The sequence below is a fragment of the Bos indicus x Bos taurus genome, chromosome 21 (assembly GCF_003369695.1).
Source record: "Bos indicus x Bos taurus breed Angus x Brahman F1 hybrid chromosome 21, Bos_hybrid_MaternalHap_v2.0, whole genome shotgun sequence".
In the NCBI taxonomy this organism is placed as follows: Eukaryota; Metazoa; Chordata; class Mammalia; order Artiodactyla; family Bovidae; genus Bos; species Bos indicus x Bos taurus.
The window spans coordinates 19200134-19222498 of record NC_040096.1 but is presented as its reverse complement, the minus strand read 5'-3'; the positions used below and the strand labels follow the sequence as shown (position 1 = coordinate 19222498).

The window sequence follows — 22365 nt, the reverse complement described above, 5'->3', positions numbered from 1 at the left end:
TTCCAGTAGTCATGTATGGATATGAGAGTTGTACTATAAAGAAAGTTGAGTGCTGAGGAATTGATGCTTTTGGACTGTGGTGTTGGAGAAGACTCTTGAGAGTACCTTGAACTGCAAGGAGATCCAGCCAGTCAATCCTAAAGGACATCAGTCCTGAATATTCATTGGAAGGACTGATGCTGAAGCTGAAACTCCAATACTTTGGCCACCTGATATGAAGAACTGACTCATTTGAAAGACCCTGATGCTGGGAAAGATTGAAGGCAGGAGAAGAAGGGGACAACAGAGGATGAGATGGTTGGATGGCATCACTGACTCGAACATGAGTTTAAGTAAGCTCCAGGAGTTGGTGATGGACAGGGAAGCCTGGCATGCTGTAGTCCATGGAGTTGCAAAGAGTCAGACACATCTGAGCAACTGAACTGAACTGAACTCCCCAGTTTTTACCTCTGTATTCCAGGCTCTTAGTAACTGAGCAGCAGTTCTCTCATGGTGGTCCAGGGTCCCAGGGATCCCCAAGACCTGTACTGGCAGATCACAAGGTTAAATCTCTTTCCATAATAATCCAGCAATGTTATTTGCCTTTTTTTACTCCCATGTTCAAAGAAGTTTTCTAGAGGCCACGTGATGTACGCTAACATCCTTCCTCTGATGCTCAATGGAGTTTTTGCTAATGCATTCTTGTGTTTTTTAATTTCTAATATGGTAAATTATGATAAGTATCATGCACCTAAAAGCTCTTTGAGACCCTCAGTCATTTATCAGGGTGAAAAGGAGTTCTGAGACCAAAAAGCTGGAGAGCACTGACCTGGAGAGCCTGCCAGCCTGAATGGTGCCTATGTGTGCGTGAGAAAAGATGCCTCTTCTGGGCGGATAGAGCCCCATGCCTGGCACCAGGCCTGGTCAAGGGCGTGCAGGCTGGATTTCATCCCTGTTCCTCCCTTTGGCTGGGTGTTTTGAAACACGTACAAACTTCCCCACTGTACACTGTGACCCTGTGTTTCTCGACGTCCTGACTCATGTCCCGGTCTCCAGCTCACCCCCTCTCTGGTTCATCCTGTCCAGCACTGTTGGATTGCTCTTACAATTTTGTTCACATCACTGTCCAACTACAAGGACTCCAGTGGTTCCCACTGCCTTCTGGATGCGTTTCAAGCTTCCTGATGTGGCCATGAATGTCCTCCACCATCTGGCTTTCACTTGTCCTTCCAGCTTCATTTCCTGGTACTCCTTGACACAAACTCTCTGCCATGATGCAACTTTGTTTTTCTTGTTTTCACAGTCCAGTCAGTAACAGGCCCTCTAATTCTTTCCCTAGTCACTCCCTCCACAAGCCCCCAAAGTCAGGGGTCCTGCTTACTCCTCTTAGAATCCCCTATCTAGCAATTTCTTGCCTTGTGATAGATGATGAGGAAGGTGCGTGAATTTTGGAGTCCAGCAGGCCAAGATTTGAGGCCCTGAGGCTTCTCCTATGATTCAGCAAGTAAAGAATCCGCCTGTAGTGTAGGAGACACAGGAGACGGGTTTGATCCCTGGGTTGGTAAGATCCCCTGGAGGAGGAAATGGCAACCCACTCTAGTATTCTTGCCTGGAGAATTCCATGGATGGAGGAACCTGGCAGGCTACAGTCCATGGGGTCGCAAAGAGTTGGACACGACTGAGCACATACATCAATTCACTGTCACACACTAGCCGAGGGACTTTGAGTGCGTGACTTGACTCTTCCAAACATGAGCGGGGCAGTCCCTCATCTGTGTGGTGATGGGACTTGGCTGTCTCTGAGTGTAGTTGTGAGAGGCAGATGCTTGATAAAATTTAGTTTTCATCTCCTTTGCCGAATGAGTGTGGTGTGTGGAGAAAAATCACGGGCACTTTTAGACCAAGAGGATATCACACGGGGGTGTTTGCACATGCAACCTTTGCTGTCCTGTTGGCTGGAAAACACTGGTTCCTGCCCCCAAGGGCCTCTCTCTTCTTTTATTTTAAATATTATTTATTTATTTGACTGTGTCATGTCTTTGATCGTCGTTGTGGCATTCAGGGTCCTTAGTTACAGCATGTTGGGATCTAGTTCCCTAACCAGGGATGGAACCCAGGCCCCCTGTGTTGGGACTGTGAAGTCTTGGACACTGGACCACCAGGGAGGTCCCTCTCGTTGTTGTTGTTGGTTTTTTTTTTTTTTTTGCCTGAAAGCTGGTTGATGCTGATGCCTGCTTCACTACTTTGGAATTTGCCACCTATCTGAGTGGAGTTACCCAAGCGCCCCTCCCTCTGGGCGTCAACAGAGTCATCCCCATACTGGCCCACAAAGAGAATCGTGATCCAGCCAGGCATTCCGATTTATCAGTTGCCCTTGACCTCAGGAGTTTTACATCAGCTAATGCCCTTCAGTTGTCCGCTAATAACTCCCTTCTGGATGGGTGGTGAGGAAGGCCTTGAACTTGACTCTGCCTCCATTAGATGGTCTTCTTCACCGAGATGAATGGTCCCAGGAAATAGGGACTGATGATTCATTTCCATTTCAATAGCACTCACTCCAGGCAGAGCCAGACATGGAAGAGGTGCTTATTAAGGATTTTGTTGACTCTATGAAAAAAGAAAGCTGGTCCCAAGATGGGCTTTGAGAAAATGTTGGAAATAGCTAACCACCTTCTCTCCAAGGATAAAAGCTTATTCCTTTCTTTCTACTTACCTTCCTTCCATTTTTCTTCCTCCTTTTATTCATTCAACAGGTATTTAAGTGCCAGGCTTAGTTATAGGTATGGGGAATACAGCAGTGAACCTAATAGTCAATGTCTCTGACTTTGACGGAATTTAATTTTTATTTAGGGAGATAAAGCAAATAAATATTTATTTTTTAAACTTTTTTCTGTATCCATTCTATATATAATAAATAGTTTGCATCTACTAGTCCCAAACTCCCAAGCAAGCAAATAAATATTTAAACTGATGCTGCTGCTGCTGCTGCTAAGTCGCTTCAGTTGTGTCTGACTCTGTGGGACCCCATAGACGGCAGCCCACCAGGCTCCCCCATCCATGGGATTCTCCAGGCAAGAACACTGGAGTGGGTTGCCATTTCCTTCTCCAATGCCTGAAAGTGAAAAGTGAAAGTGAAGTCGCTCAGTCGTGTCTGACTCCTAGCGACCCCATGGACTGCAGCCTAAGCAGTGGAGAAGGAAATGGCAACCATAGGAGATCGAGGGAGCTGATCTCCAGATATGTTCTGGGTCCAAAATCTGTAGACAGAGAAGACAACAGGTGCAAAGGCCCTGAGGCAGGAGCATGCAGGTCATCCTGCTGACCTTGACCCACAGCAAGGTCAGTGTGGCTGAAGAAGAGGAGGGGAGGGTGAGGCAGGTGATGAGAGATGACAGAGGGGTGGTGCCAATCCACAGGTCTTTGACTTTGACTTTTGATGAGTTGGGAGGCCACTTGGAGGGTTTTGAGGATAGGAGCTTCCCAAAATGGCATATTTAAAAGGTTTGTTTGCCAGATGAGTTCAGTGGAATGGATTTTCTTTTTAATAAGTTTATTCATTTAGAAACTATAAATTTGTGAACTTCTATAATGTTACTTCTTTAGCTGTTCAGTCGCTCAGATGTGTCTGACTCTTTGCAACCTCATGGACTGCATGCAGCATGCCAGGCTTCCCTGTCCTTCACTATCTCCCAGAGTTTACTCACAACTCATGTCCATAGAGTCAGTGCTGCCATCCAACCATGCCACCCTCTGTCGCCCCCTTCTCCTCCTGCCCTCAATCTTTCCCAGCATCAGGGTCTTTTCCAATGAGTCAGCTCTTCGCATCAGGTGGACAAAGTATTGAAGCTTCAGCTTCATCATCAGTCCTTCCAATGAACATTCAGGACTGATTTCCTTTAGGATTGACTGGTTTGATCTCCTTGCTGTCCAAGGTACTCTCATGCGTCTTCTCCAGCACCACAGTTCGAAAGATCAATTCTTTAGTGCTCAATACTTCTTTAGAGGTGCTGCTAAATGCCTTCTCTCATGGGTATGAGGAGCAGGTGGGGGCCCTTGGCTTCAGAGCCCTGGGAGGGAGTGGGGCCTCCCTTGGTCCAGGGGTTCCCTGAACTCGCTTCTCGCCCACAGGAGGTTGGAGCAGAACTTCTTCAACTGCAGCTGTGACATCCGCTGGATGCAGCTGTGGCAGGAGCAGGGGGAGGCTAAGCTCAACAGTCAGAACCTCTACTGCATCAGCGCCGATGGCTCCCAGCTGCCACTCTTCCGCATGAACATCAGCCAGTGCGGTGAGTGAGCCCCCCGGCCCAGCTGGCTCCACGCCGCCCTCCCACAGACCCAGGGACAGTCAGTAAAGTCAGTAAAGGAAGCCAGGGTGTTCCTTCCCCACTGCCCTCCCAGCCTCGAATTCGCCACAGTGGCTGCGGATCCGGCTCCCCTCTTACTTCCTGCTCACTCCTGTCCCTTCATGAGCCAGCTGTGGGAAGGTTGGTTTCAGGCAGCGGTCCCCAATCTTTTTGGCACCAGGGACTGGGTTCGTGGAAGACAGTTTTTCCGTGGACAGAGGATGGAGGGGTTGGGGGGAGGGTGGCATGGTTTGGAGATGATTCAAGCACATTACATTTATTGTACACTTTATTCCTACTTTATTACATCAGATCCACCTCAGATCATCAGGCCTTAGGTCCTGGAGGCTGGGGACTCCTGGTTTCAGGGATGCAGAAAAGGGCGCGTGTGCCCTTTGTGATCGGACCAGAGTCCCTGCACCCTGTCAGTTTCTTGTTAAGTAAACCTGAAGGAGTGCAGGTCCAGGTGTGGTCTCCGGGTCTCCTTTATCAGGACATCTAAGGGACTTTTAGAGAAGCAGATGTGTGGGCCTGATCACTCATCTCTGACTTAATGAGATCAGAGTGTCTGGGGATGAGTTTGGAAATCTGAATTTCTAGCGAGCTCCCCAGGGGAGTCTGAAGCAGATCAAGGTTTTGAGAGCCAGTGCCCAAAGTGGAAGATGCCATTTGACGTCATTGCTAGAGTTGCCTGCCTTGAGCAACTGTCCTCCCCTCCAACCCTGCCCCCACCACCATCCCCTCCACCAGTCAAGCTGCATGGGCTCACGTCCTGAGATCTGACGTCTGGAGCTGGTGTGAGGCTTCTGAGTCTTGGGGTGCTTTTAGGAGGTCAAGCAGGTTGTGTTGGAGTCATGATTAGACAAGGCAGGAAGTGCCACCATTGCCCTCGTGGACAGAGTTTTGGTCACAAACTCTTCCTTATCTATGCACCCGCCCTGTCCTTCCTCCCAGACCTTCCCGAGATCAGCGTGAGCCATGCCAACCTGACAGTACGAGAGGGTGACAACGCTGTCATCACCTGCAACGGCTCGGGCTCACCCCTGCCCGATGTGGACTGGATAGTCACCGGACTGCAGTCCATCAACACCCACCAGGTAGGCGTCCGAGCCTTGGGCCCTGCCACCTATTAGTCTTAAAGAGCTGAATCATGAAGAGAAGCAAGAGATGTAAGAAGAAGAAAGAAGAAGAGGGGAAGTTTGTGGTCCTCTCTCTACAAGAAGAAAGGCAGAGACTTGGGTGCCACCCAGCTGCAACTTTTTCTGGCCAAATTGATCTCAGACTATAAACATCTCTGTACCTTACCTTCCTCATCTGTGAAATGGGTATAATGCTACCATTGGCCTCATAGAGTAAGTGTGAGGGTTACCTGAGCTCTTGACTGTAGAGAGCTTGGCCTTTGGTCAGTGTGCCTTCACCGGAAAGCCCTCTTTCACTTTCTGCCCATCTTTCCTCTTGATTCCTGAAGGTGTTGGGGAGTGAGGTGGGGGAGGCTTGTGGAAACTGTTTGATTATTGCCTTTGTTTTGGTGCCATCATCTAATTTTTCTGTTTTGAATCTTTTAAAAAAATTTTTATGTGATAAAGTATACATAACTTAAAATTTACAGTTGTAAACATTTTTTTAGTTATTATAAAATATTAGCTCTATTCCCTGTGCTGTACAATATATCCCTGTAGCTTATTTTATACATCTGATGGTTGTCTGTTTTCTTGGGGTTTTAGACAAATCTGAACTGGACCAACGTACACGCCATCAACCTGACGCTGGTAAATGTGACGAGTGAGGACAATGGCTTCACCCTGACATGCATCGCTGAGAATGTGGTGGGCATGAGCAATGCCAGCGTGGCCCTCACTGTCCACTGTGAGTGGACGCCATTGTGGAAGGCGGGTGGGACCCTGGGGATCTCGGCACAGGAGGCTGGGACGGGGTGGGGCCGCTGCAATGAGCCTGGTCCACTAGGAGGGTCAGAAAGACTCCTCTGGGGCAGTACAGGGCAAGTCAAGTCAGTCCTTGGCTAGTAACCCCGGAAAGCGTGTCCCTGTGCCACAGAAGGTGCTGTACCTCCAACTCGGATTTGCTCACTCCTGCTGCTGCTGCTGCTAAGTCACTTCAGTCGTGTCCGACTCTGTGTGACCCCATAGACGGCAGCCCACCAGGCTCCCCCGTCCCTGGGATTCTCCAGGCAAGAAACACTGGGGTGGGTGTGCTCACTCCTAAGTTGGCCCAAGTCTGCCTTTTGCTAAACCTCTAAAGTTCTCTGAGGAGCTACTCCATAGAGACAGGGAATGGGCAAGCATACATATGAATTTTTGGGGCTGGGAAATACATGTAGTCATACACACTTCTTGGTAAATTACTGCTAATCACACCAAAAAAAAAAAAAAACCCCACCAGATATCTGAAGTTAATGACTTTGGTGCTTATCTATGCAACAAATGCAAGTATCTGGGGTCATTGAATGACCTTTAGTATGAAATTTTGGTTCTCTTTTGACTTAACGGCGGATAAGGCAATGGCACCCCACTCCAGTACTCTTGCCTGGAAAATCCCATGGATGGAGGAGCCTGGTAGGCTGCAGACCATGGGGTCGCTAAGAGTCGGACAGGACTGAGCGACTTCACTTTCACTTTTCACTTTCATGCATCGGAGAGGGAAATGGCAACCCACTCCAGTGTTCTTGCCTGGAGAATCCCAGGGACGGGGGAGCCTGGTGGCTGCTGTCTATGGGGTCACACAGAGTCGGACACGACTGAAGTGACTTAGCATAGCATACATAGCATTTGGCTTAACGGAGATGCTTTTAAGGGAAATTCTAGTGGGACTTCCTGGTGGTCCAGTGGTTAAGATTTTGCCTTCCAGTGCAGGGGGTGTGGGTTCAATCCCTGGATGGGGAACTAAGATCCCACTTGCCTTGACACCAAAGCATAAAACAGAAGCAATGTTGTAATAAATTCCATAGACTTTATAAATGGCCAACATAAAAAAAAAATCTTAAAAAAAAAGATAAATTCTACCAACTTCTCTTACATTCTTAGACTTTCTTTAGCCAAGAGGAACTCATCTCTTTAAGGAATTCTTAGACACTATAGTAGACTGAATATTTATGCCCCCCAACAAAGGTCATGAGAAGGACCCTCCAGCTGTAGTGGATCCAGGAAGCTTGGGTGAAGACAGACATCTCTTCACCTCTTTAGGGATGGTGTTGGTGTTGATGGGGAGTGGGGGACTTCTGAGTCCCTTAGTCTTTTTAGAGCTGATGGAGAAGATTGGGGCTTCCCAGGTAGCAGTAATAAAGAATCTGCCTGCCCATGCAGGAGACGCAGAAGACAAGGGCTAGATCCCTGGGTTGGGAAGATCCCCTGCAGAAGGAAATGACAACCCACTCCAGTATTCTTGCTGGGATAATCCTATAGACAGAGGAGCCTGGTGGGGTACAGTCCATGGGATTGACTGAGCATGCATGCATGCATGAAGAATTGGGCTGCCCGCCCCAGCTCCTGGAAGGCTGCTCCAGGACATGGGAGGTTCCGTGTCCTGGGCTTCAGCTGGCCTGTCCCCTGGCAGACCCCCCACGTGTGGTGAGCCTGGAGGAGCCCGAGCTGCGCCTGGAGCACTGCATCGAGTTCGTGGTGCGCGGCAACCCACCGCCCACACTGCATTGGCTGCACAACGGCCAGCCGCTGCGCGAGTCCAAGATCATCCACGTGGAGTACTACCAGGAGGGCGAGGTCTCCGAGGGCTGCCTGCTCTTCAACAAGCCCACCCACTACAACAACGGCAACTATACCCTCATCGCCAAGAACCCCTTGGGCACTGCCAACCAGACCATCAATGGCCACTTCCTCAAGGAGCCCTTTCCAGGTGAGGGTGGAGCTGCCCTGGAGTGGCTGATCCCTCCAGGCACTCAAGGGGGTCGGGGTGTGGGGGCTTGAGGGGAGAAGCAGCATCAACACGGATACCATCATCACCAGCAACACACACACTTTGGAATATCTTCAGCCACCACCTGAATTTTATGTAAACTAGATAAAGTCTCTGATGTTAGCAGTCACAGTAAAAACCAAGACCCCTTGGAAATACACAGCTATGCATATAAGGGTATATGGTATTATGGAAGAGTAAGTAGGGGCTTGAGAACTGGACCCAGTCCTTTGTTTGTTGGGGGACTCTGGGCCTGATCATTACCTCAATACCCTCATCTGTGAAATGGGCATGACGGTACTGCTCCCATAAGAATCTTGTGACTTTTATTAAATAACTTAAAATAGACAAAGCGTGTGTCACAGGCTTTGGTACCTAATGATGGTTTGATGACCTTCCGTGTAAGGGACTTCAAGGTCTATCTGATTCATCCCCATGTTTAACAGAAAAGTTAAATCTCTTTCCACTTGCTGGGTAGAAGCAAGGTTTTGCCTGGGGTTGAGGCTTCCAGGTCTGTGGCTCCTTTCCTCTAATGCTGTGGTGAGTTGATGGGTGGGGAGTTCCTGATGCCATCAACCTGGATGGTGCTGACATCCAGTGGATGGGTGGGGGAAGGAGAGGTCATTGAAATAATGAAAAAATTTTGTTTGAATATTTTGGAGGGGAGTCTGTCTTTGTCTGGGCTGGAATATTTCAAATACCTTCCTGATGTTGGAGGAGAAGAAAACACTCCAAGAGTTTAGTGAAAGTGGCTTCAGCATCTCTTGGTAGATTTGGCAGCTGATAAGTTTCTATTAGTGAAGTCATGTATCTTTGATGACCTTGCTGATTTCTGCTGGGAACAAGCTGGAGGACCTCTCAGCCTTCAATTCCTAGAAATCCAGGCTTCTAATGAGGTAAAGGGTAAAGCAGATATCAGTAAAGATATCAGTAAAGACTGATATCATGCACGCACGCGCACACACACACACACACACACAGCAGTGGAGGACGAGCACTGCAGCATCTGCTTATGTGAAGGTGACTTTACAACGTACAGATAACCATCAGGAAGCAGCTCCAAGGGGCCTTTTAAATCTTAGCACAAGAAAACCTGAACTCAGGAGACACTGAGAGACACTCTCGAGAGGCAAGACTACCTGGGAAGCTAAACTCTTGCACAGAATTCTGTGGAGCAGTGATGACGCCATCACTCAGGAGAGGATGAGAATGTGCCAATGTTTGAGACCCTGGCCATCCCATATGGTCTGACATTTCCAACATCATTCCTAGTATACCCAGTAAAGGGCCTCAGGACACTTCCCACCGTGGGTCACACGGGGCTTTTTAAGAACTGGAAGAGTCCCGGTCGGCACTGTGGAAGCAGCGACCTTTAGATGCAGAGATGCTTTGCTTTTCGGGACCATAAAGTCAGGCTAGGCTTTGTTGGCATTAAGGGCTGGAGTGGCCCTTTGCCCTGTTCATGTCCATCTGGTGATTTCAACATCACTCATTATCAGAGAAATGCAAATCAAAATCACTATAAGGTACCATTTCATGCCAGTCAGAATGGCTGCAATCCAAAAGTCTACAAGCAATAAATGCTGGAGAGGGTGTGGAGAAAAGGGAACTCTCTTACACTGTTGGTGGGAATGCAAACTAGTACAGCCACTATGGAGAACAGTGTGGAGATTCCTTAAAAAACTGGAAATAGAACTGCCTTATGATCCAGCAATCCCACTGCTGGGCATACACACTGAGGAAACCAGAAGGGAAAGAGACACGTGTACCCCAGTGTTCATCGCAGCACTGTTTATAATAGCCAGGACATGGAAGCAACCTAGATGCCCATCAGCAGATGAATGGATAAGAAAGCCGTGGTACATATACACAATGGAGTATTACTCAGCCATAGAGAATGGAATCTGCTTTTAAAGAGGAGGTGTATTAACACTGACGGGGGAAAGATGAGGTGGGATGAACTGGGAGATTGAGGTTGACGTGTATACACTACTGTGTATAAAATAGATAACCAATGAGAACCTATTGGACGGCACAGGGAACTCTGCTTAATGTTCTGTAGTGACCTAAATGAGAAGGAAACCCAGAGAAGAGGAGATATATACGTACGTATGGTGATTCACTCTGCTGTGCAGCTGAAACTGACACAATATTGTACAGCCACTGTACTCCAATACATGTTTTCTTTCTTTTTTTTTTTAAAAAGAGGAGAATCTATACTCCCTCATGAGTGAGGAGTGAAGCTCCTGCCAAGTGATGCTTCTGTTCTCAAAGGGAAACTCCTGGGGTCTGGAGAGAGGGGGAGCCCTTGAATGTTTGAGAGGTGGGGCAAGACACTCCGGCTCCTGTCCACAGAGGGTGTGCTGGCCGTGGGGCAGGAGGACCAGTGGAATGGTGTGGGGCGTGGCTTTTCCCACTGGGAGGGAAGCTCTTCTCTGCATCCTCCCAGCCGTGTGTACACCTTCTCTGTCCCCAAGAGACACAGCTGCCCCTCCTCATCACCTCTGGACACCCCTATCACCTTATCAACTCTAATCAGGCCAGTCGTTCTCCAGGAGTGGTCCCCAGACCAGCAGCATCCACATCATGTGGGCAGGTGTTAGAACTCAAATCCTAGAGCCCCACCCAGACCTACTGAGTCAGAAATTGTGGGGTGGGGCCCAGCAGTCTGTGTCTTGACAAGCCCTCCCACCCGCAAAATTCAGACGCTCTTATTTGCCAACTGCTGCTGTGGCATATGGTGGACCGAGGAGGCAGGAGAGAGGGTGGAGTCATGGAGGAGCTTGAAGGCAAACTGCTCACCTGAAGCGGGTTTCTCGGACCCACCTGCACCCTGACAGGGCCATCCTGTGTGAAGGGTTACTTGTTCGTAAAGGAATCAATGGATGATGAAAAGGCAGTGACAGGGAAGAGATGGGCCAGTGGTGACAGTGAAAAAACAGCTAGGCATTCAGGAGAGTCAGTCATCCCATGACGCAGGCAGTAAACTGCACACCTGCTGAGCCCTGGGTACAAAGGCTCTTGGTGGATTCCTGTTCTTCTCTTGCTGTAAAGTGGTGGGGAGGTTGTATTTGTCATTTGTACCCCCTCGCTCCCAGACAGCAAAGCATAGAGGTTAAGAGCCGAAGGTCTGAAATCAGACAGACTGAGGTGCAAACCGCATCTGTGGTCCTACTGGACAGATGGCCTCAGCTCCTAGAATGGGGCTTGGCACACGGTTGGCATGAGGTGCCTCTGTTTCTTCATCTGTAAAATGGGGATAACTGGAGCTCCTGCCTAAATAGTCCTGAGGATGAATGAAGTGATGTTTGCCAAGTGTTTCGCTCTATGTCTGGACAGAGGGATGGTTCAACCGCTGTTGGCCTTGACCTGGATTCTGAGTGGAGAGTTAAGGAGTTGAGTTCAGGAGTTCTGGAACTGGTAGTCACTCTGTAATCAAGCTGGGAACTTCTAACAGACTGTCTTCAGGCAGTTTCATTGAAGGTAGTGGTTATGGAGTCACAAGCCAGGGTTCAGATTCTCACTCAGCTGCCCATCAGCTCTATGATCTCAGGCAGATTACTCAGCCCCCTCCCTTCTGCCTCAGAGATTGTGGTGAAGATTAATTCACAGACAGTGGATCAATCTGCCTAAAATATCTCCCATGGTGCTTGGTACAGAGTAAGAGCAGAATTAGTTTGTTTTTATTTTTATTTTTTTTTAAAAACACCCAAGGGCAACTGAAAGTGGATTTGTTTGGGGAGGGGATGGGGATCTGAAGGTGAAGGTCTTCTTTCCTGACTGTTCGTGGGTCGGAGGCCCACAAGAGACTGGATTGAAATGAATACATTGAGTGGAAACGTCTGAAGATGCAGAGGCTTCGATCAGAGGATTTTCTCCGAGCAGGACATTGAGATGAAAATGTTCTGGGAAAGCTTTTTGTAAGCTTCACATCCTATGCAAATGTTGGTGGTTCCTTCTGCATTTCCAGGGAAGCACTAGAATGTTCCACCTGGAGTTTAAGCCTTAGTGTAGGAGCCAGTCCTTGGAAAGGAAGATGTGTTCTAGGAGCATGGAATCCTCTTTCATGTTTCAGGATCTTAGAGAGGCCACCAAAAAGGATCTGGGTGTAAGAGTGGGACCATGAGGAGTCAGGGATCTGAGTGTCAGGGGAGGCTGGGGATCATGTCAGGGTCAGGGTGGTACCTGGAAGGTCACCATTAGGGATCCTTAGATGATGTGATAGAAGGGGGAATGTTGCCAAGGGGTATGTGTGTGTGTGTATGTGTTTGTATGTGTGTATGTGTGAATGTGCATGCATGCATGCATGTGTGTGAGTGTATGTTTATGTGTGTGTGTGTCTATTTATGTGTGTGTGTGTATGCAAGGGGTGTGCGCACACATGTGTGTGCATGTGTGTATGTGTACATGTATGTATTTATGTGTGTATGTGCATTTGTGTATATGCACAGTGTGCGTGCATGTGTATGTGTATGTATGTGTGTATATGTGTGTATGCAAGGGATGTGTGCGTGTGCATGTGCATGTGTTTGTATGTGTGTATCGGTGAATGTGCTTGTGTGTTTATATGTACATGTGCGCATGTATGTATGCATGTGTGTTTTTATGTGCATGCGTGCATGTATGTGTGTAAGCAAGGTGTGTGTGTGTGCACATGTGTTTGTGCATGTGTGTGTATATGTGTGCATTTATGTGCTTATGTGTATGTATGTATGTATGTGTGCATTTATGTTTGTGAGTGTGTGTTTATGTGTGTGCATATATGTGTATTTATGTGTGCGTGCACATGTATGCAGTTGTATGTGTGTGTTTATGTGTGTGTGTGTGTGTTTGCCTGCATTCCTGCAATGAATATCTGTGAATACTTAACGAAACATTTAGGAACAAGTGAGCTGCCATAACTCTTGAATTCTCCTTTTTTCGCTTGGCCAGGAAGTCTCTTCATTGTGACAGCAGAAACCAGAGTTCCCTCAGGGCCCTAGGTACCACCACGGGGAGAAACCATTGCGCTAGCGCCCTTAGCGGCATCAAGACTGGCTTCTTTCCCATAGGGAACTTGTTGAGACGAGAACATGCTCCCAACCAGCGGATGCTGGGGAAGTGGAGGGGCAGCCGCGTGTGGCCGTCTGCGCGGGGTCGGCCGAGCATGTGGACGCCTGGCGCGGCTCCCTCCTCTGTCCTCACATCTGAAGCCAGGCCATCTCTTCACGTCATCACGTCTCAGTGCATCTCTGTCTGTCTGGATGCAAGCTGCTGCCTCTCTTCTCTTTTCTCTGGACCCCACTGGCTTTTCCCACTGAGTTTTTCTTGAGGAGTTTGGGATCTGGAGGAGACATATGCCTTCCATTCGTGCCCGGTCCCCTTTGGGATTCAGATGCTGCTTTGGCACGCGAGTCCAGTTGTTTGTTCTCCCAGACTGCTGGTGCAGGCAGAGACAAGGACCATTCTTGGGTACCATCCTCTTCCAGGGTGAAGTTTTGAGTCTTCCCACAAGTTAAAGAGAACCCTGGAGGTCTGGCTCTTCCAGGTCTCAGGTGTTTCCTGGGTGAATACATGTCTCCAGGCTCCTACAAAGGAGCTAAGCATTCATAGGCTCACCGAGAGATTACAGGGTTCACAGATTGGGCCAAAACATTTGGCTGACATGAGATTATTCTCCAATAAAGGAAAACCTTATGAGAAACATGCAAATCAGTTTTAACTATGAGTTGATCTGGCATGTCTCTATTCTCTGAAACCACAGCTAGGGTCCCTTGACCCCCATCTTCCTCCCAAATCAGGTAGTTGGTCACTTGAAATTTAGAAGAGGCTGGGGGTATGAAGGGCATGCTCAGGAATTTGGACAAAGCTGTATCACTGTCCCTTGAAACAACGAAAAGCAGATGATGAACAAGAAATCTATTAACAGTGCATTTACTATACGTAGAACTTTCTTTAAAGGACTCCTTCCTTATAGAAAGCATCATTTTCTCCACAGGTAGAGAGCAGAGCTACGACTGCAATGACTGAAAGCTCAGCTAGCCAGATGCCTGGTAAATAGAAGGTCCATGATGAATGAAGGAATGAGTTGTTGTTTTTAGGGTGTGGTAGGCTTGTGACAGGAGGAGCTGTACTACAATGCAGGGGTTCGAAAAGGGAGCAGCAGCATCCTCATCACCTGAAAATTTGGTTAAAATGCAAATTCTCAAGACCCACTCCAGACCTCCTGAATCAGAAACTCTGGGATGAGGATTGATAATCTGTATTTCTTTTGTTAAAAAGTTAAAAAAAATTTTTTTTAAGTTCTTGATATTGAAATAGAGATTTACCCTCCCAAATTGCAAAAGAATACAAAAGACGTTCTTATACCCTTCACCCAGCTTCCCCCAATGTTGCCGTCTTACATAATCACAGTGCAGTGATCATAACCAGGAGTGATACTGATACAACCCTATTACCTAATCTACAGACTTTATCTAAATTTTATCAGTTGTCCTTCTCTTCTTGAGATCCAATCCGGGATTATACATTGCATTTAGCTGCCATGTTACCGTATTCTCTTTAAATCTGGGGCAGGTCTTCAGCCTTTCTTTGTCTTTCATGATCTGCGTACTTTGAAGACTCCTCACTCGTTATATGTAGGCTGTCCTACAGTTTGGGTTTGCCTGGCGTTTTCTCACAATTAAATGCCAGTTATGCGTTTTTGGTAAGAGCACCGCAGAAGTAATGTTGTGCCCTTTCCGTCCATTGCGTTGGGGATACATGATGTCTATACATCTTATTACCTGTGATGTTAACTTTTTCACTTGGTGAAGATGGTGTCTGCCAGATTTCTCCACTGCAAAATGATAATTTTTTTCCCTTCTGTAATTAATAAGCATCATATTTTGAAGCTTTATAAATATCATTTTTTATCATTATTTCACATATTAATTTTAGCATTCATTGGTGATTCTTGCCTGAAACAAATATTAACGTGCCATTTGTCAATGATTTTTTTCCTAGTTCCATCCTTTCCTCTCTATTAATTGGAATTTTATTGTAAGGAAGAGCTTTCTCTTCTTCCTCATTGGTTGATTAAATTGCTTCTTATATCAGTATGGACTCATGGGTATTTATTTTGTTCTGTGAATTACAATCCATGTGTTAATTTGCTAGAGCTGCCATGAGGAAAAGTGTCAGGGACTAAATGGCTTAAACAGCATAAATTTATCGTCTTACACTTCTGGAGGCTTGAAGTCTGAGATCAAGGTATCAGAAGGGCTGGTTCTTTATGAGCCTCTCTCCTTGACTTGCAGATGGTTGTCATCTCCGTGTGTCTTCATCTGCCTCTGTATAACTATATCCTAATACCCTCTTATAAGGATACAAGTCATATTGGATTAATGCCCACCCTAATAAGTTTATTTTTTCTGAACTTTTTTGCAAGGGGAGAAAAATATTTATTTTTTTAAATGGAGGATAATTGCTTTACAATGTTGTGTTGGCCTCTGCCATACAACAGTGTGAATCAGTCATAAGTATACATATGTCCCCTCCCTCTTGAACCTCCTTCCCACCCTCCTATCCCACCTATTCCTCTAGGTTGCTAATGACTTTAACTTAATTACCTCTTAAAGACTCTACCTTTAAATATAGTCATAGTTTAAGGTACTGGGGGTTAGGACTTCCGTATATGAATTTTGGGCAGATATAATTCAGCTCATAACAACCTATGACCGTCATTATATTTTGTTGCTCAAATCATCCCCGGTTTGGCCATTGGAAACCCCATCATGGTGGCTCCTGCATCCTTTCTTCCTTCCCCTCATAGTTTTTGTGTGCCTTCTTGCTTTTCAATACCGCAAGATGTTCTAGGCATATCTTTTACTTTTTCTTCCCCAGCCCTGGAATTATGCATTTCTCCAAGAAGCCCTCATTCTTTCTGTTGGAGGATCATAGTGGTCATCTCCTGGATGCTTCTGTGGCAGGCTGAAGTTTGAGAATCTCTTATAAACTGGTTCCGAGCCCGGGCTTGAATCCAGTTGTATCCCTTCTTAGATGAGTGACATTCAGTTAGTCACTTGATCTCTATATGTCTGTTTACTCTCCTGATGAAAGGGTGTAATGCTACCCATCTCCCAGGGTGGGTATAGGATTGGGTGATGTGTTACATAAAGCATTTTTCACACCCCCATCTCATAATCAATGCCCTATAATGATTGGCTTTCATTATTAGGTGATCATTTCTAAAGGCCGAAGACTCAATAACACATTTTCATCTGGGAAATAGATTCTAGAGGGATTCCCAAGCATGCCTTAGTGACCTATTAGATTAAATTTTACAATTGGGGAATTGTGATCTTGAGATCATAGCTGGCATTTCCCAGGTAGATCACAGAAGCCCATCCTGGAGGATTTCTTCTGGGTTCTAATGTTCCACCATCATCCCCAACACACTGGGTATCTGAGGGAAGGTTGTGGGTGTGACAGGGAGTCTGGATTTAATTCCTCAACTCATGGTTTGGTTTCTAGTCTCCAGGTGGGCCAGGCCACCTCCCTTGAAACCCAGGAGTTTTAGCTCTTATTCCTTCTCCATTTGGAAGACCACCTTCTAAAGAGTAATATGGTGTGGGGGAGGGGTGACGTGCCAAGGGTTTTAGTTTTCAGTTGCCAGGGCAACAGGGGATCATGGTGAGTGGGAGAGGTCATAGCTATGAAGAAGACAGAGCAAGGCTGTTCCGGTTTTTATTACGTTTGTTAATTATCTCTGTCTTTTTTTTGCAGAGAGCACGGATAACTTTGTCTCTTGTAAGTCTCTTTTACCTTTTGCTTTGAAAGTGATTTATTCTGATACTTTTGGTGACTATTGAGTCCAGATAGCCCTCTTTCCTGTTCTATCACCATCCCCAGACCCATGTCCACTGAGAGGATCTGAGTGAACCATGAAAGGAGAGCAGAAACTCTTCTTGGGCAGTTCCAAGCCCATGCCTCTTAGACGGTCACTTGCTGCCTCAGTTCTCCTGCAGTTTTCTAGGGTCTGACCATGGTGCGAGTCTTCCTACCTAGACAGAGAGAGGTGGTGTCAGGAAGCATGTGGGGCTCACGTGCCCCGGTGGGCCCGTGTTGAGCATCTCAGTTGTTCTTGCAGAGAGAATGTGGAGCCTATGATGTCAGTGTTTGTCACCTGCTTCAAGAGCCAGGGAATTTGGCTAGAACCCACCTAGGTGGCGCTAGTGATAACGAATCTGCCCGCCAGTGCAAGAGACCTAAGAGACATGGGTTCAATCCCTAGATCAGGAAGATCCCCTGGAGGAGGGCATGGCAAACTACTCCAGAATTCTTGCCTGGGAAACCCATGGACAGAGAGGAGCCTGGCGGGCTACAGTTCATGGGGTTGCAAAGAGTCAGACACAGCTGAAGCAACTGAGGACGCAAGACAAGTGGAGCTGTGACTGGCCAGGTCTCCCAGAGGCTCATCTGTCTTTAAGTGAAATTACTGAGGCTCAGTCTATAAGTGATTCGGGGCCAGGACTAGACAACTCCCTGGATTTGGGGGTTTGCTCGTGGACTGTAGGGGAACCCATATTTATTCCTTTTCCTTTTGTCCCCCATGGGAGAGGAATGGTGACAGCTGAGGTCATTTCAGCTTCCTATGTGGCCTGAGACAGCAGACGGTCTTTTTTAGGACATGCATTGTTGTTCTGGAGAAGGAAATGGCAACCCACTCCAGTGTTCTTGCCTGGAGAATCCCAGGGACGGGGGAGCCTGGTGGGCTGCCGTCTATGGGGTCGCACAGAGTCGGACACGACTGAAGCGACTTAGCAGCAGCAGCAGCAGCATTGCTGTTCGGCTCAGATGTAAATATCACCTGTAATTCCTTTATTTGTCCTTGGTCTTAGAGGACTTGTCCTCTCACAGAACATGCCTCTGGAGAAATTTGAACCGGGGGTGTCTCTGGATAAGTTGGTGATTCCAGATGGAGGTCCGAGGGAGGCTTGGCTGCTCCTCCAGGCCTTGCTGGGAAGACCTGGTGTTTCCTAGTCAGATAAACTTGTTGCTTAACTGAAGCTGCCACTGTGCTCTGAAATCTGCCTCAGGGCAATGGATAGTGGGTAGTTTGTGGGGCCACAGACCTCCTGGATCTCAACTGAGGAGTGAAGAGGGAACAGGAAGGGCGTAGAAAGAAGGGACAGGATAAGGGATGCAGAGAGGAGCTGTGTGTAGCCAGAGCTGCCTTCATGGACAAAATGGGCTGAATCCAGACCCTGGCTGTGATCCCAAACCATCTCCTTTCCTCTTATCTATCCAATAGCTCATGGTCCATGTTGCCCAGGTTAGGGTTAGGCTATTTACTCTGGGATGTGAATCAGGGGATGAGGGTGAAGGCTCTTTATGCCTATGCAGTCTGTCCTTGAGCTGTCAACACCTGCCAGGGAGCCTTTGGGGATCTGGTCTCTGGGGACTCCTGCAAAGCCTGGACAGGTCAGACAGAGTCTGACTTAAAAGGCATATTCTCTAGGAAGAACTTTCGAGAAAGCTTGGGAGTTGGGTAAGAACTGTGGGGGAGGTTCTTGTGGCCAGCAAACCAACGACTCTCCTGTTTTTCTGTTTGGTTTCAGTCTACGAAGTGAGCCCCACCCCTCCTATCACTGTGACCCACAAACCAGAGGAAGACACTTTTGGGGTGAGTCACTTCTTGGTCAAGAGAAATGTGTTACTGATGCAGTGGTTTTCCGCCTTCTGTTTTAAGTTGTCAACTTTTCCAAACACTGCCTTGTTTGGAACTATGGCATAAAGAAGCTGTGATGAATGACCTCCTCTCAGGTGGTTGAAGCTTGATGAGAATAATTCATTGAGGAAATCTCTGAGGATCTGCTTTAAGCCCCAGGGCTTGGAAGAGAAAAGTTTGAGAATTCCCACTCCATCAGCAGCCAGCTGGGCCTGACTTGAAGGGGCTTCTAATTGTACAACCTTTTACAAAAGTCAGAGTTGTCCGGGGTATCTTCTTGGGTGGGAGGTGCCCCTACCCCGTCTCAGAGCCTGAGATTTCTCTGGGGAGGAAAGGAAAGAGGTCTTTTTAGAATCTCATGGTTAAGAATATTAGCCCAAGCAGGTCAATGTGAAGATGCAGGATTTACTTGCTAATTAAAACCACAATGAGACAATAGACAGAAGCCTCTCTGGGCTTCCTCCTGCGTCTGTTGGGATGGCCCCAGCTGAGAGGGCTCAGAAAACTGAATCATGGAAGTTTTCTCTAATTGATTTGGGTAATTTATTTTTTGATGTTCGTAGAACCTTATAAATTATGTCTTCTCAAGACTTTCCTCAGTCTGAGAAGTTCTGGAGTTTACTGAAGTTCTGGGAGGGCTCCGGTTGCTACTACAACAGGGCTGTTCTCATCTGAGCCCGTGTGTTACTCACACAGCCCTCGGGTTTTCAGTAACTGTGCTTGCTTGTCTGTGTTTGGCTCCTAACAGGTATCCATAGCAGTTGGACTTGCTGCTTTTGCCTGTGTCCTGTTGGTGGTTCTGTTTATCATGATCAACAAGTATGGGCGACGGTCCAAATTTGGAATGAAAGGTAAGGTGGGCTGTTCATTTGCGAGGGTTGCATCGGGAACCATGGCCCCTTTTGATCAAAAGATGCTGTTTTAATCTCTTTCTGCTCTCTGAGAGGGTCTCTCGTGGTGGGCTTAAGTGGCCCTGGCTGGTGACTCCTGTCTACACCTTTATTATTGGTAATGATGGATTGAAGGCAGTGTCGGTGTCTGTGAGGACCAGATTGTGGACCACTTGGTTTTTCTGTGATGACTGAAAACATGGCTTCAGTGGGCCGGTGCCAAGATGATGCAGAGAGGTTAAGAAAGTAAAGTGAAAATTTGTTTAAGCAAGGAGACACTCTTAGAGGGAGAGCAGGCAGACAGATGAGGGATTCATCTGTCTGGGTCTCTTTGGCAAGCCAGTGATGAGGGGCATATAAATGAACGGGCAGAATATTCACTGGGGAAGGAGGGGTTTGGGGGTAGACTTCCCTGATTTTTCATCCCAGCTCCATTTTCCCGAGGGGAGGAGGAGCTTCTGTCCCTGTTTAGCTTAGATCAAAAGTGTCATGGCCTTTGTGCATGATGAATACTTCCTATCTGTAAGGCTAACCTTGTTCTAATGAGAGGGTGTGTGCGTGCTAACTCTCTTCAGTTGTGTCCGACTCTTGGTGACTCCGTGGACTGTAGCCCAGCAGGCTTCTCTGTCCGTGGGATTCTGGAGTGGGTTGCCATGCCCTCCTCCAGAGGATCTTCCCTACCCAGGGATCAAACGCGCATCTCTTATGTCTCCTGCGTTGGCCGGTGGGTTCTTTACCAATAGTGCCACCCGGGAAGCCCAGCATGTAATGAGAACATAATGAGTAAAAGATGACGGTTACACTCAGGAGGTTCCTGCCTTTCCTTACCTATCTTTGTTTGCTGCCTGAACCCTTATCACCCAAAATATGTGGTTTCCTGTCAGTCTGAAGGTCCCTGCTTTCCTTTGTCTGCCTATGGACCCCTTCTGTTTACAGGATGCATGGTTTCTGGCCACCTGTCTCCTGCCCGTGTTTCTCTACTCAAACCTAGCTGCCTGCCTCCTGAAACAAAGGGACTTTCTGAGTAACCAGGTTTTGCGTTTGTCTGCACCTATGTGTGGAGTTGTGATGAGAAGGCATTCAGAGAGTTAGATGTTGGTGGTAGCCTCTGGCATTGAAAGTGGCCCATGCAGGGTATTCCAGCACATGGGTTTACACAGAGTTCCAGAAACGATGCCAACAGCATCATGATTGCTAAATTTGCTGCCCGGTTCCCACCACACAGAGCACTCAACCCCACGAACACTGGGATCGGGCGTGAGACGTGGCTCTCCACCAAGATTTGGGTTAAGGGGACTGGCACAAAAGGGGTTAATATGGTAAATTAGCATCCATCTGCCTGGTCCCAGGATGGATCTGACCAAATGGCTCAAGGGACGCCGGGTACCAATGTTTAAACAGAAACTTGAATTTCAAGATATATTCCCAGCTGGGGTTTCCATTTATGGCTGATGTTAATAGGAGATGGGTGGGGAGAGCTGATGAAGGGTTTGACAGGCCATCAGGTTCCTGAGGTAGGATTCAGGGTGGAGTTTTCTGATGAGATTATGGGGTCCAGAAAGATGATTTCTATGACTTCTGCACCAGAGCTGGTGTCTGTGGTGGGGGTCTTGACCTGGGGACTCAGGGACTGAAGGGGAAAAGCATAAAAGATTCACAGGGACAGTGCTCCCTTGAATTCAATGTGGGCTTCTCAGGTGGCTCAGTGGTAAAAACCCACCTGCCAGTGCAAGAGACATAAGAGACGAGGGTTTGATCCCTGGGCCAGGAAGATTCCCCTGGAGAAGGAAATGGAAGCTCACTCCAGTATTCTTGCCTGAAGAATCCCTTGGACAGAGAAGCCTGGCTGGCGACAGTGCACGTCAGATACTCAAAAGAGTCTGTGACTGTCCTATAAATCTAGAACACTGATGTATAGCAAGAGATATGGTGTGGAGAACCAGAAAGGTAGGAAACGGGACAGACTGCCTGGCTTCCTAGGAGCCTCCCGCCTCTCTCTGCTCTTGGTTAAGCTGAACAAGTCCCAGCAAGGCAAACCAGGCTTTCTTGAAGTATGTGAAATATTTCGTCCAAGAGAAATATGCACACAGGCAAATTATAAAACTTTCTATGTATACATATATAGAAGCTTGGCCCAAAGCCAGATGACTTATTAAACAAGAGGAGCCCATGGTCAGGTACCTTGGCTGGAGACATTTTATCTGCCAGTACCCCACATGCCAAATAGGGTTTCACAGGTTTGGAAGATAAGCCATCATCCTGTAAGGTTGGAGCCTGCAGTCTTCTTTTAAAAAAGATAATTAATTAATTTTTGGCTGTGCTGGGTCCCCTTGTTGCTGCACAGGGCTTTCTCTAGTTGCAATGAGCAGGAGCTACTCTCTCACTGTGGTGCACGGGCTTCTTACTAAACATGGTTTCTCTTTTTGCAGAGCACAGGCTGTAGGGTGCTCCGCTTTCAGAAGTTGTGGCATGCGGGCTTAGTTGCTTCACAGCATGTGGGATCTTCCCGGAGCAGGGATCGAACCCATGTCCCCTG

The 22365-nt window shown here is 47.5% G+C and overlaps 1 protein-coding gene across 1 annotated transcript in view; it reads left to right on the top strand.

The window, feature by feature from the left end:
* Positions 1 to 22365, top strand: part of NTRK3 (neurotrophic receptor tyrosine kinase 3) — a 428727-nt gene that overhangs the window by 133558 nt on the left and 272804 nt on the right. Inside the window, exons 5-10 of the mRNA XM_027521083.1 lie at positions 4108 to 4265; positions 5277 to 5419; positions 6047 to 6188; positions 7893 to 8189; positions 18830 to 18894; positions 19688 to 19790. Coding sequence (XP_027376884.1) covers positions 4108 to 4265; positions 5277 to 5419; positions 6047 to 6188; positions 7893 to 8189; positions 18830 to 18894; positions 19688 to 19790 — 908 coding nt within the window. The remainder of the gene's footprint in view (positions 1 to 4107; positions 4266 to 5276; positions 5420 to 6046; positions 6189 to 7892; positions 8190 to 18829; positions 18895 to 19687; positions 19791 to 22365) is intronic.